This window comes from Typopeltis vanoorti, chromosome 16 (assembly GCF_054136105.1).
Source record: "Typopeltis vanoorti isolate ZY-2024b chromosome 16, IOZ_Tvanoo_1.0, whole genome shotgun sequence".
Taxonomy (NCBI): domain Eukaryota; kingdom Metazoa; phylum Arthropoda; class Arachnida; order Uropygi; family Thelyphonidae; genus Typopeltis; species Typopeltis vanoorti.
Window position 1 is genome coordinate 12,579,231 of NC_143564.1, and position 19,530 is coordinate 12,598,760.

Genomic DNA, 19,530 nt, shown 5'->3' on the forward strand with positions numbered 1-19,530 from the left:
TATATTCAGGCAATGACAATCAAGGAAAAGAAGGAGTAGCCATATTCAACAATAAATATGAGGCTAATCTTCTTGAATAGCAGGCAGTCTCAAGTAGAGTGATGTGGACAAATATGAGAATGGGGAACTGAACAATGAGACTTATTTGTGCCTATTGTCCCACAGAAGGTTCTACTGAGGTAGAAGTGGAGGAATTTTTTGAGGCTTTAGAGAAAGCAACTGAAACAATGAAAAAGGAAAAGTTGGTCCTTGTTGGGGATCTAAATAGCAGAGTAGGAAATGATTGTCAGACATACAAAAATATATTGGGAAAATATGGAGAAAAGATCAAAGCTAATAATAATGGCAAATACCTTTTGGATTTCTCTTCAGGACATGGACTGGTTATTACTAACACCAGGTTCCAACATAAAAATGTGCACACATCCACGTGAAGAGAAAAGGCAAGAAATAAGAAAAGTCTCATTGACTATGTTATTGTTGATAGTGATGTTTTCTCTCTGGTGCAGGACACCAGAGTGTACAGATTTGAAATTGGAAGTGCATTTAGTCTTGAGCAGAATAAAATTGAATTTCATATTGAAAAGAAGAACATATAAGAAAGTTTTAAAGCGAATAAAAGTTGAGCAGCTGTCAGATGTGAACTGTAGACTAAAATACACAAACATGGTTGAAGAAAAAATGAAAGAGTTTGAGAACAGCAACCAAACCTTGTAGATTCAGTGAAAAGCCCTGAATAAAACACTGATTGATTCAGCCAAAGAGGCATGTGGTGAAGTTGTCTGTAAGGATAGAAAAATCAGAACTCCATAGTGGACACAGGACGTTAAAGAGGCAGTGAAAGAAAAGAAGAAAGCATATCAAAGGTTCCTGGCAAATAATTCAGCTTGTGTTAGAGAATACAGAGACAAATGTAAGAAAGCTAAAGACTGTGTAAAGCTAGCTAAACAAAAGTCATGGGAGGACTTTGGTAAGAACATAAATATCAACAAGGTAGCAAGATATTCTGGAGGTTGGTGAGGAAGCTCAGAAATGGAGGAAAGAGTGCTGGAGAAAAAGATATCCTTGAAGTATGGAGTAAATACTTCAAAAAATTGCTAAATGAAACAAGCAGTGATGACAGAGCACAGTGGTAAAAAACACTGACCAGGCATGCAGTCAGGAATACATATCCATACTTGAAGTAGAAAAAGCCATCAAAAGCCTGAAATGTGGAAAGGCAGCAGGAGCAGATGATATTTGAAAAATGGTGAAGTATGGTGGTATAAAAGTCTTACAGTGGCTTCACTGCATAGTTTAAAAGGCTTGGACAGAGGGACAAATTCCAGATGATTGGAGTAGAGTTCTCATAATACCCACATATAAAAAGGGAAATAAAACTGAAGGTGAGAATTACAGGGGTATTTACCTACTGAGTGTTCCTGGTAAGATATATGCAAGTATACTTGAGAAATGGTCGAGAAGGATCGTGGAAAAGAAGGTTGGTGAAGAATGAGGTGGATTCAGGCCAAATAGAGGCTGTCAGGATCAGATTTTCACTTTACGACAGATAGTTGAGAAATGATGGGAATATAACAATGATCTGTATTTAAGTTTTGTAGATCTGGAAAAGGCATATGGCAAGGTGTCAATGAGGCATTATATCAAGCAATACTTGGTCTTTATTTGAGTTGTAAGTCAGCAGTTAGAATTGAAGAAAGTACAGGAAGATGGTTTAATGTTAAATCTGGTGTGAGACAAGGATGTACATTATCCCCTCTGTTATTCATTATCTATATGGATCACATTATGAAGGAAAGTGGTATTAAACCTGATATCAAAATTGGAAATGTTAATCTCAGCTCTTTGCTTTATGCAGATGATGTTATACTTCCAAATAAATCCACCACAAGTCTGCAAGATTCCCTGACTAAAGTGAATAACTGTTGTAATAGATACGGTATGAAGGTGAGCACTAACAAGACAAAGACAATGAAAATAGGCAGAAGCATTGAAAATATCAACTGCATTATGAATGGAGAACCTATTGAACAAATTAAACATTTCAGCTACTTAGTCACCATTTTTAATGAAGATGGTAAATTAAATATGGAAATAGACAACAGAATCAACAAAGCTGGTATGGTAGGAAGTCAATTGAATAAATTTATATGGAATAAGAAATTAGTCGGAACACTAAATTAGCTGTATACAAGACAGTATTCAAGTCAATTTTAACTTATGGATCTCTGAGCTGGGTCAGAAGTAAAACACTTGACCAAAGACTAGAGACTGAAGATATAAGAGTCCTGAGAAAGATTAGGGTCATGAATGGATGGCATCAATGGCAATATCATATTAAAAACGAGGATATTAGGAAAGAACTTGACATCGTCAGCATCCAGGAATGCCTTAGCAGAGCTAATCTCAGGTGGTCACTTAAACAGAATGGGAGAGGAAAGATTAGCAAAACAAGTGTTCTTGGCATGAAAAAGACCCTTAGGAAGACCAAGATATAGGTGGATTGATACAGTGAAAAGTGCCTTAGAAGATTGAAATATAAGATCTGATAATATTGGAATTTTGACAGGTAACAGACTGATTTGGAGGAAAATTGTAGATAGGAAGTTAGTAATGATGTAATTTTTCATGTAGTACTACCCTGTACACCCTTAGTGAGTATATATCAGGAATTTGATGATGATGATATTTCTTCCCCATTAACAACCCATTGCAACAGTATCATATACAAATATGATACTGTTGTTCCAAATAATCAGTATATTTAAATACCGACTTAGCAGAGCATGGAGTCTGCAGACTAATTACAGGAAGATGCACAATGCTGATCAAACTGTGCTTTAAACTCATACAACATATCTGCATTCACAACACTGCCAAGTGATGCATTTCACTCAACAGCCACTCTTCGTGCAAAGAACCTCCCTCACTCATATCCACCTTAAACAGTTTCCAGGGATGGCCTCTTGTTATGCCTTAATTCTCCTGTTCTATGAAAAATTTCTTCCCCATTAACAACCCATTAAAAGTTCATATGTCTTAATCATATCCCTTCTCCTCCTCCTATTTCACAAGACTTTGCAAATTGCATTCCTTCAATCTCTCTTTTTATCCGACATTCCAAAGAATAATTACCTTTTTTAATCTATTCTCATCACTATGAATATCAGGTGATCAAATCTGTGCAGTGTAATCCATATGAGGCCTGGTCAAGGCCTCATATGGATTACCCTGCACAGAGTTGCAGGATAAAATTTCAGAATCTCACAGTTTGTAACATTGAACTTATATTTCTACTTACTTGCTCACTCATTCAGTCTGTTCATGTCCTCCTGCAAGGCCATAGCATCTACTTGACTCCTTATCATCTGCAAACAGTATCATGTCTCCACTTAAACACACCCCAATATCATTGATATACAAGTTAAACAATAATGGCCTGAAAAATACAGTTGTAGCACACCACTAGTCACTTTCATCTTTCATGATACTGCACCTCTATCTACAACTTGCTGATACTTATCTGTCATCCAGTCACCCATCCACCTTACTAATCTAGTATCCAATCCCATCTGTTCCAGTTTAGTTACTAACTTGTATGGCAATCTATCAGAAGCCTTTGCAAAATCTAAATATACCACTGTATTTGCATGTCCCTTGTCCTTTGCACTTTTGTTACCTGCTTCATGGCACATAAATAAGTTAGTAAAACATGACCTCCCTTTAACAAACCCATGCTGACATTCACAGAGAATATTGCTATTATCAACCCATTTCTATTTCATAGTTTTCACTGACTTTTAGTGCCTTAGCTGCAACCTCTAGATATAGAAGTTGGCCTATAATTTTTAGCCATAACCTTATCATCACCTTTGCGAAGTGAAACAATTTTACCTTCTTTTCATTGCCTTGGGAGACTGGTGGTGATATGTCATAAAGCCCTGTTGTCTTATTGACATTACACTTAACTGCACATATACGCCTTTATCATTCACCAGTAAGCCATCTTTTTCCACTCCTTGTATACTTGAGCTTCTCATGATTTCACACTGATGAGGATGAATTGCTCATTGAATACTTTGACCGTGTCCTTGGTACCTTTTCCAATCTACAATTTTAATCCATTATCATCTTTCAAGTCCATTCAAGAAATATTCTCTAGGATATTTTCTTGGCCTTATTTGCAAATTTCTTTTCAAACTTCAGTTTTGCTGTTCTTTGCCAACTGGGTCACCTTTTTGGCCTGCTCTTTATTCTCCTTGTGCACATGTGTGTTGAATATTAACATTATTTATCTTGCTCTACTCCACTGTGCATTCTCCTTAGAGATTCATGGCTAATTTCCTCCTGCATCCACTTAATGCTTACCTTATTCAACTTTTTGGTCTTCAGAATACATTCACATATTGATGCTGTTAAATATCTCTTGGTCAGTGCCCAAGCAGCATTTACCTGCTTCCTACTTAACTCCTTATTAAGCTTTTCATAATTAACAGTCTTGTAGTTCTATATATATCCTGTCCTCACAGAAGTCTTCATATGGCTGTCTACCATGATCACTCTCACCAACTAGAGGGAAATGCTACATCCCACTCACTCACTCACATCCTCTAATGAAACGATCAGGCCTAAATCTCTCAGTCCTTGTGTGCCATCCTTCACATACTGCCTAAGATAGTTGTCTCTCAAAAAATTAATTTTTCTTTTTTCCCAAGTGCTGTCTCTTCATTCCAATCTATATTGCTATAATAAATTTAGTTTAATCCTTTATCCAAGTGTGAGCAAACAAAGTTTGTGCCTGAAATTATCTTCAGGACTGGGGTAAGGTAGTACAACACCGGGAAACTCATTGCAAATTGCGTATATTGCCATAATTAAAATCATCCATAACAAAATGGTCACCTTTCCTTGTTCACTAACCCAAGGTACTTATACATTTCTTTATCACTACCCTCCATATTCATTCCCTTACCTATAGCAACATCCAACTAAATATCTCTTCATTTCAACTTCCATTTCAGAGTAAGTATACTTCCTCAAAACCATTGCAACTGTTTCCCTCTTTCATCTCACCTTGCTCTATCATCACCAGCACTCACTACTCCCCCTTCTTGTTCTTTCTGCCCTAACAAAAAACATCATACCCTTCCATTTCTGTTCCTATCAGGATATCATCCTTATTCCAACAATTTTCGGACAAATAAACTCAGTAAAAAAAAAAAAAAAAAATTCATTTACCTTATTTTTTGATATCTCTGGTATTCGTAAATAAACACAGCAGTTCACTTTTAGATCTATAACTAATCCTACCCATGCCACCTATTGGTTGTGCCTTCTCCAAGCCTTCCCATGCTCACTTGCCTTTATCAGCACTTACCCTATATATCTCTTCAAACTCAACTTCCCCTCTCCCACACACTCTTCACACACACACACACACACACACACACACACACACACACACACACACACACACACACACACACACACACACACACACACACACACACATTCTAAGGCATTCCATTCCTATGCTGACTCTCCCCATGCACACATTCATAACTGCTTCCAACATTCACTCTCCTTCTGCTGTATCACACCCATCTACTCAGATCCTTATTTCTCTGTCCATCATACACTTCTGTTCTCCCATCTCTCCCATTACTCTGTTTCCATTAACAAACACTTCAATCTCACCTGCTAGACTCTCTTGATCTTTCACATCACCTCTTATTTCCTCTGATATTTTGATAACATCATTCATTTCACTTTCTTCTTGCAATAGTCTCTTCACTTGACTTCTCCCAAATCCATTTAAATGCACTCCACCACTTTTGCATTATGCATTAGAGGGAGAGATGCATCTCACACAATTACAAACTGTACTCCCTTCTCCTCACACAGTCCTGCCAACATTTCATTCATGATTCTTGCTCACCATCTTAGCTTATCATTGTCATACCTTGGTAACATGCTGATAGCCTTTATTTTATGCATTAGAGGGAGAGATGCATCTCACACAATTACAAACTGTACTCCCTTCTCCTCACACAGTCCTGCCAACATTTCATTCATGATTCTTGCTCACCATCTTAGCTTATCATTGTCATACCTTGGTAACATGCTGATAGCCTTTCTTACCATGCTGTTATTGTTCATTCTTCTCAATATTCACTTGATATCCATCATCATATTCTCCTTATGTCCAAATGGTTTGTTCCCACAACCACTACCACTTTTCTTGTGATTTATTTCTCATATCTCATATATTGAGAGAATCCAGAGGTGAGTGACCAAGATGATAGCAGGTCTATGGAATGAACCTTATTAAAACAGGTTGAAGATTTGTGGGTTGCAGAAATTGGTTGATAGGCGGAAAAGGGGAGATATGATTAAGACATTGAAATTGCTGAAGGGTTTCTATAGGATTAATTCAGAGGATATTTTTGAGAACAGGACTGGGGACATCCATGGAAGCTGGGCAAGAATGTGGTTAGTAAGGGTGTTAGAGCTGGGTTTGTTTACTTTTAGAGTGGTGAATGAGTGGAATAAGCTGCCAGAGTCTGTTGTGGGTGCTATGATGGTGAATGAGTTCAAGGCAAAGTATGATAGATACTGTGTGAATGTCAAATAGTTGTGATGGACATGATGTTTAGGGCCTCCCTCGATGAGTCTAAGGACTCCTTGGAGTCGCCCGTAATAATAATATCCAAAGCATCAATTCTTGCTCATCCTGTTTCTGGAAACAGACCTTTTGAACCCTTTCAAATGTGTATTCACATAGCTCAAAATGTCATGATATTGTTTTTAAATCAATACACAATGTTTGAGACATCTGTTTTCATTAACTTAATTAGTAAAATCATTTTTAAAAATGCATATTTTAAATTATTTATTTCTTCATTGCTGTTTGTTTACTTGAAATACCAGAACTTCACATATAGGCAAACCCCAACTTGTAAACATAATACATTCTTGGAAATGTATTCATAAGTTCAGTTTAAAAGTTGAATTTATTATTTTTTTTCCCATAAGATATATAGTGTTTTGGATTTGGTGATAGCTTTAAAAGATGTAGTTGTTAATGAAGTATTGACACTGTTGTCTGTTGGTGAGAGTGATCGTGAGGTATTTGTTTGGTAAGTGGTGAAACTAGAAAAGGTGATTGCCAAAAAAGGATGCATGTTGAATTACGAAGTGTGTCATTATGGGAATCTCTGTAGTCAACTTGCATCAGTACATTGGGTAGATTAGCTGTGCTTAAAATATGTTGACAGTGCATGGAAATTCATAAGGCAGTCTGACTCAAGCAATGTATAACTGCATTACCAAGGGTAAAGAGAATAGAGTAGGAGTGAAATGGATGAACAGTAAAATCAAGCATTTCAATGGCATTTCACCAAACTGCCATCCTATGGTCTGCCTTCCCCACTCTGCAAGTGGATTGCCAACTTTCTCACTGTTTGCTCATTATGTTTCATGGTGGATGACTTCTCTACTCAGATTTCCCCACCAATGCAGGAGTACCCCATGGTTCTGTTCTTTCACCCACTCTCTTCCTCTTGTATATAAATGACCTGCTCTCACAGACTTCCAATCCTATCCATAGATTTGCTGAAATGGAGTACACTCCATTTCATTCAACAAACCTGTTAGTGCTCAAGTATTGGAATCCTCAAGTGATACCACAACCAGGAACCTGCCTCACATCTCCTAGCTACAGGGTGTTCGGGATAAATTTGACAGTTTCGTAAGGAAAAATAAAATCTTCTTTGTATCTATTAAATTTAATGAATTGACAAAAAAACATTACAGGCAGAGTTAATTACAATACTATCAACAAGATTTACTCAAAATAACCACCATTAGCATCGATCACAGCTTCAATTCTGCTTCGGAACCTCGAACAAGCTGATGCTACAGTCTCCCTGGGAAGGGCCGCAAAAACTGTTTTAATTTTATCCATTAACTGGGCTTTTGTATTACTGGAAGTGCGATTGGTGTCTTTTTCAACTGCGCCCCATACAAAATAATCCATGGGGTTAAGGTCTGGGGAGTTTGGAGGCCAAACATTTGGACTGGTGAAGTCGTAGAAATTTTCAGACAACCATTTTTGACTTTTCCCAGAGGTGTGGCAAGGGGCCGAATCCTGCTGCCATACATACGGCCTACCATTGGCTACCCTTGTTATCCAGGGCTTGACTACAGTTAGCAACTCCACGAACAAAGCCCGAATTCCAATGCCAGGGTTCTTCAACACCTGTTCCTGCAGATTTGCGAGGAATTCTGCTGTACGAACGCAATCAGATCGTCTGCTAGGGATCTTTCTTCTTGCTACATCCTCGTAGTCACCATTGCAAGTCTCTAGTTCATGCCTGATTGTTTTTACTGTATTCAGGGAGCATTGGGCAGCAGTCGTAATATCCTTATTTTGATGGCGGGCACGAATCATCATGATACAAGTTATTCTCTTCCATGATTCAGGTGGGTTCCAGCTATCCATCCTTTCTGACATCTTGTATATGAATGAAGAAGGGTCCAAACTTTTAAATGAAGAGAAGTGTGTGTTAATACATGTAACTTACGGAAAAATATAATTAATAATAAATATGTCAAATTTATCCCGAACACCCTGTATATCCCAGTGGGGCATGGACAACCTTTGTAAACTTCAATGCCACCAAAACTCACTTCTGCCTAAACTCTTACAAGAAAGAGCTCGTATCCTTCCCCCTTACCTTCAATAATACTAAGGTATCCAAACACGATCAGGTTTCTCTTCTTGGACAGAATTGCACCTCCAATCTTTCCTGTCACAACCATATTTCAACTATAGCTTCTGCACTGCCAAAAACTTGTACTCTTTTGCATAAGCCACTAACTTTACACCTTCACAGCTGCTAACTTGATACAAAGCCCAAATCTGCCCAGTCATGGAATATTGCTCCCATATTTGGAATGGTACACCAAAATCCTCTCTAAGATTGCTTGATTCTATCCAGAAGAGGGTAATCTGGCTAATTAATGATCCCATTCTCACAGACCAACTTCAGTTCCTCTCTCATAAACGTTCAGTTTCTGCCTTGTGTCTCTTCTACAGATACTTTCATGGACAGTGTGCTGCTGAGTTGGCCACTATTATTCCTCCACTCTCCTGAAAAATCATTAAACCAAGAGCCACTGCAAACCAACACCCTTTTACAGTCCATCTTAAAACTCACCGAACCAACTTCACAGCTCCTCTTTTATTCCATCTACTTCTGTCCTTTGGAAGTCTCCCCCAAGGATTACAACCCTCAGCTGTTCAAGTAGAATGTGAACAAACTCCTCCTTTCTTCTATTCCTCTTGCCCACACATGGCACTAGTGTGCTATAGGTCTTGTGTGTGTGTGGACCATATATATATATACAGGGTGTTCGGGATAAATTTGACAGTTTCGTAAGGAAAAATAAAATCTTCTTTGTATCTATTAAATTTAATGAATTGACAAAAAAACATTACAGGCAGAGTTAATTACAATACTATCAACAAGATTTACTCAAAATAACCACCATTAGCATCGATCACAGCTTCAATTCTGCTTCGGAACCTCGAACAAGCTGATGCTACAGTCTCCCTGGGAAGGGCCGCAAAAACTGTTTTAATTTTATCCATTAACTGGGCTTTTGTATTACTGGAAGTGCGATTGGTGTCTTTTTCAACTGCGCCCCATACAAAATAATCCATGGGGTTAAGGTCTGGGGAGTTTGGAGGCCAAACATTTGGACTGGTGAAGTCGTAGAAATTTTCAGACAACCATTTTTGACTTTTCCCAGAGGTGTGGCAAGGGGCCGAATCCTGCTGCCATACATACGGCCTACCATTGGCTACCCTTGTTATCCAGGGCTTGACTACAGTTAGCAACTCCACGAACAAAGCCCGAATTCCAATGCCAGGGTTCTTCAACACCTGTTCCTGCAGATTTGCGAGGAATTCTGCTGTACGAACGCAATCAGATCGTCTGCTAGGGATCTTTCTTCTTGCTACATCCTCGTAGTCACCATTGCAAGTCTCTAGTTCATGCCTGATTGTTTTTACTGTATTCAGGGAGCATTGGGCAGCAGTCGTAATATCCTTATTTTGATGGCGGGCACGAATCATCATGATACAAGTTATTCTCTTCCATGATTCAGGTGGGTTCCAGCTATCCATCCTTTCTGACATCTTGTATATGAATGAAGAAGGGTCCAAACTTTTAAATGAAGAGAAGTGTGTGTTAATACATGTAACTTACGGAAAAATATAATTAATTATAAATATGTCAAATTTATCCCGAACACCCTGTATATATATATAAAAATCAAGCTGTATTAGAAAAGAAAATGTTATGGAGGAAGTACAAGACAATAGACAATTGGTGGTGATCAGATCCTGAAGAGTATAAAGTATAAAGTGCAGGGTAGGAAGGTGATGAGCTTAATAAAGAAATAGGTGCAGTATGAGAGGAGATTGGGTGGTCAGTCCAGGTTAATTCAAGGTAATTCTTCCACTATATGGCAAGCAGGAAGTATATTATTATAGCAGGTTGATGCTGGTGGATAGTCATGGCAGCAGAGTGACTGTTGCAAAGGATATAGTGGAATTATTGAATGAGCATATTATCAGCATATATCATACTGTTGTAAACGATGCCATGCAATATGTAGAAGGAAGCAAGTGTTAGGTGAATTGGAAGTGAAAGAACACAGGGTATTTTTAAGGAATTAGGAATTGCACGACAGTTAGCTGTTCCCTTGACCTGGTTACATAATGAAAGTCTTTCAGTGGATAAGGTTCCCGTGGAGTGGAAAGAAGGCAAAATAGCACCACTCCACAAGCAGGATTCTAGGACAGAAGTTTCCAGTTATAGACCAGTCTGTATAATTGTAGGCAAGATGTTGGAGAGAGATTGGTTAGGAATACAATACAAGATTGGATTCATGGACATAATATCTTTATAATGGCCAGCATGGATTTGTAAAGATTAGTTCTTGTTATCACATGATAAGTGATAACAAGAACTACAGATGATAGGAATAGATAGTATATTGGTTAGATGGATTTGGCTCTCTGAATGATACTAGAAGTTGTGTGTGTGATGGAGCAATGCCTCAAAAAAAGGAAGGTAACCAGTTGCATACCTCAGGGTTCTGTTTTTAAGACCTTATTGTTTAACATGTTTGTAAATAATATATCATTGGTCCTGACTTGGGGATTTTCAATTGTTTGCTGCTGATGCAAAGATGGGAAGAATTATAATTAGTGCTGTTGATGTTAATTCTCTTCAGAAGACTTGAATAGACTTTTGGCTTGGACAAATGAATGGGATTGTACTTATTAATAAGTACAAGGTGTTGCATTTTGGAGTGCATGGTTGATGGTAAATAAGCTTTTGTGACCGATGATAAGATAGCAAAAAAATGACACAAGATTTGAAATCTGAGTTAGTGTAGATGAGGCAAATGGATGTGGAGTGAAATTAAGAGATAGGTATGGAAAAAGTTAAGAATATAGAAATGTTGCGATGAAAGAAGTAATGAAAGACTTGTGAGTGGCATTGTATGTGTGTTCAATTATTAGAGGTATGGTGAATGAGAAGATGCACATGGTTTCTTTTCTAATAGGCAAAATGAAGAAAGTATTTGAGGTGTTGGATATGAGGAGGGGTAACCGATCAAAAGAGTTGGCAGTGGTAGTAGGAACAAATGACTTGACTGGGAACAAGGAGAATGAATATCAGGAAGTTGTTGAGAGGGATAAAAGATAAGAGTGTGATAGGAAAGGTAATCAGTGTGTTGCCCTGGTATGACAGTGATGAGAAGAGACGGAGAGCAAAGATTATTATTAATAATAATAATATATACCTCCATTGAGTCAAAGAACTCATCGAGCTGTGCCTTTCACACTTTCAGGCAATGTATTCCACTCACCAGTCACTCTCTATGCAAAGAACCTTCTCACTCCCTTGCTCACACCCTCCTTATACAGCTTCCATGGATGAATTCTGGTTCTACCCTTGCCTTCCTCTATTCTATGAAATATCTTCCCCACATTAATCTCATAACAATCCCCTCACCAACTGAAATATCTCACTTACAGAGCCTTCTATTTACAAGGCTCTGTAAATTGCATTCCTCGGTCTCTCTGTATCTGACATTCCACAGACTTACGTCAGTCAGTCGTGAACAGTGTGATATTCGTGTATAAGTGCACGCAAGTTCGTCGCGTCAGCCATAGCCTATTGTGGTTTTATATTTTGGTTAGCTGTCTCACATTAATGAAAAAAATAACTTTTTTCATTAATGTGAGATATATTCAGTGGATAATAGCCGTTACACAGCCATTTTGGATAATTTTTTGGGTTTGCCTTCCATCACTATGGCGTCTGCAAGTAAAAAGCATAAATCAAGTGATTCTTGTCGGGTTTTTAATGAAAAGTGGATCAATTTGTACTTATTTTGTGCCAATCGATGATAAGCCAGTGTGTTTAATTTGTCGTGAGTTAGTGTTAGTATCAAAAGAATACAATATAAATTGACACTATGAGACAAAGCATGCGTCCAATTTTGATCACCTTCAAGGGCAACTTCATGTGGACAAAGTGAACCGTCTCCAAATTGATTTAAAATGCCAGCAGGGTAGGTTTAAAAGGCAGAGTGAAGCATGCGTCAAAATAAGTTATGCAATAGCTGAAAAAACTGCTAAAAAATCAAAAGCCTTCTTGGACAGCAAGTTTGTGAAAGAGTGTCTCATCGCTGCTGGGGATATTCTGTGCCCAAATAATAAGGAAGTGTTTAAAAAACTGAGTTTGTCTGTGGTAACTGTAGCACAACGTGCCGAAGAACTTGCTAATGACATTGAAAGAACGTTAAAAAAATGGTCTCATCCGAATTTACGTCATTATCACTTGCTTTAGATGAGAACACAGATGTGAAGGATACAGCACGACTGGCTATCTTTGTCAATGGCATTGATTAACAATTCACTGTGACAAAACTGCTAGCGCTCGTACCTATGAAGGGAATGATGAAAGGCACTGATATTCTTGAAGCTGCCAAGAAACCGCTCCAGCGTTTTTCAACCTCAGCTTAACCAACCTCGAGGGTGTGGTAACTGATGGTGCCCCCCGCTATGGTGAGAAAGAATGAAGGGTTTGTTGCGTTGCTATGGAAAGAACCAGACCTAGAAGGAAAAGATTCCATCCATTACCACTGCTTAATCCACCAGGAGAATTTGTGCTCAAAAACTATTGTATTTGAGAATGTCATGAAAGTTATTGTGACTGTTGTCAACATTATTAGGGCAAGAGGATTGAATCATCATCAATTCCAAGAGTGCAAGCGGATCATGGTGATGTGGTTTATTATAGTGTGCGTTGGTTGAACAGAGGGAAGGTTATTAAAAGAGTATTTGATTTAGGGAGCGAAATATAGCAGTTCATGTAAACCAAGGGGGAAGCCAATTGCGGAATTCAATGATCCGAAGTGGATGATAGACTTTGCCCCATTGTGACCAACATCTCGTTGCATATGAATGTCCTAAATATGTGGCTACAATTCAAAGATCAACTGATGCACACTGTTTGATTCACATCAAAGCTTTTGTGGTTAAGCCCAAACTTTGGGAGGCATAACTCACAAAAAAAGATTTAACTTGTTTTCAGCTTCTCGTTGAGTCCAACTGTTCATCTCTTGATGAATACGCTACAAAATTAGCCTTGTTACGAAGTGAGTTTGAAAAGAGATTTAGTGATTTTCGTAACCAACACTCTTCTTTAGATTTATTTTCAATGCCATTCAGTGTCAATGCTGCCGAAATGCCAGGCTCAGTACAAATGGAGCTGCTTGAACTCCAAAACAACTTTTCTTTGAGAGAAAAATTATTCAATGTGCCCTTGCTTACATTTTATAAAGACACGTTCCCTAATCTTCGCCGGCATGCTTTGAAGATGTGCGCTTTGTGAAGTCCAAGACAAGAACTCAGATTATGGACCAACATCTCGAGAATACTCTGCGCATAGTGACTTCGAACATTGATGCCAACATCGACAAGCTGGTCAGAAGCATTGCCAAGTTTCCCATTGACATTGTAAAAAATTAATGTTTCTTCATTAAATTATCTATTTTCAAGCATTGATTGTATTTACTTATCATGAACCCGACTCCTACCTACACTCTTAAAGCCTGCGTTTGTTTATTTTTATAGGATTTTATGTAAAGTATCAAATGCACAGCATTCCTTATGAATCTAGAAAACATACGATTCTAAATACCGCAGTGTAGTTTATTGCCCGCAGCCTTCATTGAACTTTTTAATGTGGTCTGTACTGTCTGGAAGGTTGAAGATTCCTGATCTATGCAATAAAGTACAGATACACTTTTCGAAAATACAACAAAATAATTATTACAAGACTCGATGACCACCTGCATATGCTGTCTGCATTTCTGCATCTTGAGTAATGTTAGGTATTGTTATGCAACGCTTTTAGACAATATTTCACAAGAAAATTACTCTTTTGATGAATTATGAAAGAAATTCATCTGAACATTATTGGTGAATTTAGTTTTGATCAGTTGCTTTTGCAGCAAATTCTTGTGTCATGAATTATTATTTGATGGAATGCCTTTCAAATGAATCCTCATTCATTAAATTGTGGTTTGACAAATTGCTTATTCAACGAATTGCTTTTTTGATGCATTGCCATTTGATAGACTTTTGATTAACTGTTTTCAATGAATTTTCATGAAACTTTCAAAATCTTCATTCTGAAGGTTTCATGAAAGTTTCAATCTTCCTCTTCATTCCCTTATACAAATTGTGTGACACTACTCACTATCAGGTATCTGATAATGAGTAATATTTGTCTTAACCCTCAGAATATCTCCAGTTCATTGATTTGATAATGAATCCCATGGAAGGGGGGGTGCCAAAAACATACTACAGAAATTATGACTTGTGCAATTTGATTAGATTCTATAGTTGGCTTTCTTTTGAAATGTGACGAATTTACAGACTGAATAGAACAAAAATGATAAGGTCATCTTCATACCTAGAAGAACCATTTCCAAATGAGCTGTGTCTTGTAACTAGAGTTCTTTCTCCAAGATCCTACCATTTTGTTGGATTTCAAAATTCCAGGAATTAAATAAATATCCCAGGAACTCCAAGAATTTTAATTTTTTCAACATCCAAAATAAGAAGCCATGCTAATTCAACTTACTAAATCATTATAATATTCATATCCTAGGTACAAATTTTTGAATAAAGAATAATAATATTTACCCTCATGATACTGAGTACTAGAGGGTAGTTTTGCAGCCCTAATTGGCACCTTCTAAGAAAAATAGTAAGGAGATCTTGACTTTTGAGTCTACAGGCACAGGATTATCACAGTCTCATAATAATTGTTGTCTCCACATTTTTGTCAATGTGGAGCAGCCATATTTATTTAGGCTGGGGGAAACAGAGTCATGCTGATTCCAAGAATAGTGTCTCATATTAAATCTGCATCTATATAATGATGAAGGGTTATATATATGTGTATTCTTTATTTTATTTTATTTTATTTATTTTATTTTTTTTATACACACACTCAAAGTATGATGATCTGAGGCACTGGCATAGTCTGTAACCTCTGAGTAGCTGTGATGTAGATACCTGGACTTTTCTGTCATCCAGACAGTTAAGTAATTCTATACCTTACTCACTGCTCATTTATATGACTGCTGGGAATTGCTTCTTGAAGGAATTTCTCAGTGAATGATTAATTATAAATTTCATTTCATTATATATTAGCCTGGCTGGCCGAGTGGTTAACGTATCCGCTCCCCAGGCAAAAGGCTGCGGTTTCGAATCCTGCTGTGGGCATGGATGTTTGTGATGGTCTATGGAAATACTAGTGGCAGTGGTCGGCGATAGATGGCGTTAGTGTAGTTGCAGTCAGTGTGTGGATTGTGAGTGGTGGAGAAAGTTGTAGAGCAGATGCCCTCCCTCGATGAGTCTTTGGACTCCCTAGAGATGACAAATAATAATATATCCGAATTCAGATGTGTCAACTAACAGTGACATGGCAACATGGTGTGTGTGTAATCAAATGAATAAATTATGATAAATTAAAATCATTTTGCTTACTTCATATGTTTATTATAAGAATAAGTAGCTGAGTTTTGGATAGAAAAACTACAAGAATTTTTTGAAGTGCTGTAATAGATAAAATTGGCTATTTATAGAAATATATCTTGCTTTACTTTACCTTCAGCATATTAAGGCCTGCCACAGATAAGCAGCTTGGAGTCATATAAATATAATTAATTAATTAATTCCATGGTAGAGCAGTTAATTACATTGTCTGAACATGTTCAGAAAATTTTTCTGCATTTCAGGAAAAAAAAATTATGAGTTTCCAGAAAGAAAACCTTTTTCACATCCTTGTGAAATCAACTCACTCCTTTGAAAAGTCTTTATCAAGTTCCTCACATCATGGTGTTTTCAATCAAAGGATATTTTCACTATCATGTTGAACCTCAGGAAATATTTGAAATTAAATACTGTATTCCAAATGCAATCACCCAAATGGGTTGACTGTTAGATTCAAATGCTAGTTAAAATGACAATGTAGAAAGCAAAAATACAATTGAAACACTAACCTGAAAACAAGATTAAAAAATAAATACCTGTATTATAAGTAAATATTTATATATTGCTTTTTTTATATGAAAATCATATACAGGCAGCCCTTGTTTTACGTCGCAATTCTGTTCCTGAAAAAAACGGGCATAAACTAAATCGGAGTAAACCGAACCCAATTTTAATGGGAGGTATGAAGTTATGTTCCATGCAATCAAAAAATATGCACATGAAGTATGTGTAACATTATTATATTTGAAGCTTTGATAATACATACATATATATTTGTTAAAATAAAATTATTAATAACGAAAACAAAACAAAACAAAATTATATACAAAAAATATGAAACTTCAAAAAGATATTACATATTTCTATGTTGAAGTTCCTGGTTTTGGATCACCTGCTTTTTTTTAAAAAAAAGTATCCAGTGTTAACTGCCTAGATTTTCTTTTTCTTTCTTTAAGGAGTTCAGTGCAAGGTTGAATAGATGCGATTACACTCCTTTTTATGTTCGCACTCCGTTTCCAATCGTGATACATTTCGCAGAGTTCATCAGTCAATGTCTCTATGCCTGCAAGGATACACTGTAAATCGGCCATTTCATATCTCTCAGAGGACCTTCTTCATTTTCTTTCTTCTCCTTTGGATGTTGATTTAATTGTTCGGCTAATTCTTTTAAGTCTTCATTGGAAAGTAGTTTATCATGGCTCTCTAAGACTTTTGTCACATCTTCAGCTGTAATATCATACAATCCCACTTCTCGCGCAAGCTTGGTAACATCTTCAATAACATTCTCCTCTTGCTGTAATTCCTTGAAGTTGTGCATAAATGCTGGAAGAAGTTTTTGCCGTGCTCCTTTTAAACACTTTGCTGACATGTTGTTCCAAGCTGCCTCGATGTTGTTAATGCCCTTCAAAATATCGAATGACTGCCAGTAGTTTTTAATAGTTTTTCCTGAAGTGTCCAAGACTTACCATTTTCATAAATGTTATACGGAGGTAATAGGCTTTGACGATTGATATAATCCCCTGATCCATTGGTTGTAAAAGCGATGTTGTGTTTGGGGGCATGTGAACAACCTTGACATTCAATGGTGTTCTTAATTCAGTAAGGTTTTGAGGATGTCCAGGGGCATTATCCAAGAGAAGCAATGCCTTGGCTGGCAAATCATTTTCTTTACAGAAGCGAAGCATGGTAGGACAAAAATAATTTGTGTACCAATCTATAAAAACATCTTGTGTAACCCAAGCTTTCTTGTTCCATTTCCAATCGACTGGCAGCATGGCTTTTAGACCCTTGAAGGCGCGTGGTGTCTGTGAATGGTACACCAACATTGGTTTAAGCTTCAAAGTTCCGGAGACATTTGCACCCAACAAAAGCGTAAGTCTATTTTTTGCAGCTTTAAAAGCTGGAGCAGAACATTCTTCACAGGAAATGAAGGTGCGTGATGGCAATTTTTTCCAGTAGAGCCCAGTCTCATCAACATTAAAAATGAGATCAGGAGGATAACTTCCTTGTTCTACACAGTCTTGAAATTCTTTAGGAAAAGCAGCTGCTGCTGCAACATCTGCATTTGCCACCTCACCACATAATTTGACACTGTGGCACTTCGAGACTTAAATCTCATGGCCCAACCTTTGCTTCCTAGAAATGTTTCTTCACCTCCATCTGTCTTTTTAAGATCCTCAAAATTGTTTTTGCTTTCTCAGTTATAACAGCCTGCATCAGTGGAATGTTTTTCTGATTCAAGTCATCCATCCATAATGATAATAATTTTTCCATTTTTCATGACTTTACCCCTGCTGTAACGTAAATGTTTTGCATTTAGTGCTGCCGTAGATTGTTGCACAGACTGTTTTATTCTATTTGATAGAATAAAACAGTTTGTGCAACTTACTTCCATCGACTGTTACTGGAGATTGCAGTAACAGTCGATGGAGGTAAGTTCATACTTCTACAGACATTAGCACATGTCTGCCCATCTTCCATTCTTCGAATCACCTCCATCTTCTTTTCAAGTGTGATTGATTTCTGTGCCTTCTTAACACCAAGTTCTGCTAATTTTTATGCACTTCTATTATCAGACATGGTATGTAATTATGTACTTTAATAATTTAAATACATATGTACGTAAAAAAAATTAAATAGAACAATTAGGTAGATTCAAAATTAAAACTAGGTTTGATATATATACGTCGTAGTAGCTCAGTAAACGCTCAAACACTAGAGTGCCTGCTAGTGTCATTTCTCAGTCAACCACACTACAGTAAGAAAGTACGCGCAGGCAACTGGCGTTATTGTGAATTGACGTAAACCGAGGGCTGCCTTTATTTTAAAAAAAATGGTATATGTGATTTCAGATGTCAGATTTTTTTCTTTTTTCCCAGATGATTATCAGGTTGATAATGGAACAACATTTACTGTTGGCCTTGTTGTCCTTTTATTACTGCTGATGATAGGAATTACAAGTCTCATAGTGTTGACTCTCTGTCGATTTGGTATACTTACCAGGGCATGTTTTAGTAGGAAAAGTAAAGTTTCCAGTGATTCGATATCCATTTCTGAAAGCGAAATTACAACAAGGTTAGTTGTACTAAATATTAGCACAAATTGTGATCAGAAAATTTCTAAATTGCTTTTTTTTAAGATAATTACTTGCTATTCCAAAATTACTTTTTTTGAAGTAGCTCTCTTGCAACTTGCAAATTTTTAGTGTGAAAAAAACATGAAAATTTTGTTGAACAACTTTGAATAGATACTGCAGAACATCTGAATATAAATCCATTTACTTTTCAGTTGCAGCCTCATCAACAGATTTCACTCCACTTTTAAACTTGGAAAAATCATTTAAATGGTTGAATTTTGCTCATTATTCCTCAAAG

At 37.1% G+C, this 19,530-nt stretch overlaps 1 protein-coding gene across 1 annotated transcript in view; it reads left to right on the forward strand.

Moving 5' to 3' along the window:
• Positions 1-19,530, forward strand: part of LOC150097850 (tyrosine-protein phosphatase 10D-like) — a 501,687-nt gene that overhangs the window by 401,333 nt on the left and 80,824 nt on the right. Inside the window, exon 22 of the mRNA XM_090406609.1 lies at positions 19,036-19,231. Coding sequence (XP_090262735.1) covers positions 19,036-19,231 — 196 coding nt within the window. The remainder of the gene's footprint in view (positions 1-19,035; positions 19,232-19,530) is intronic.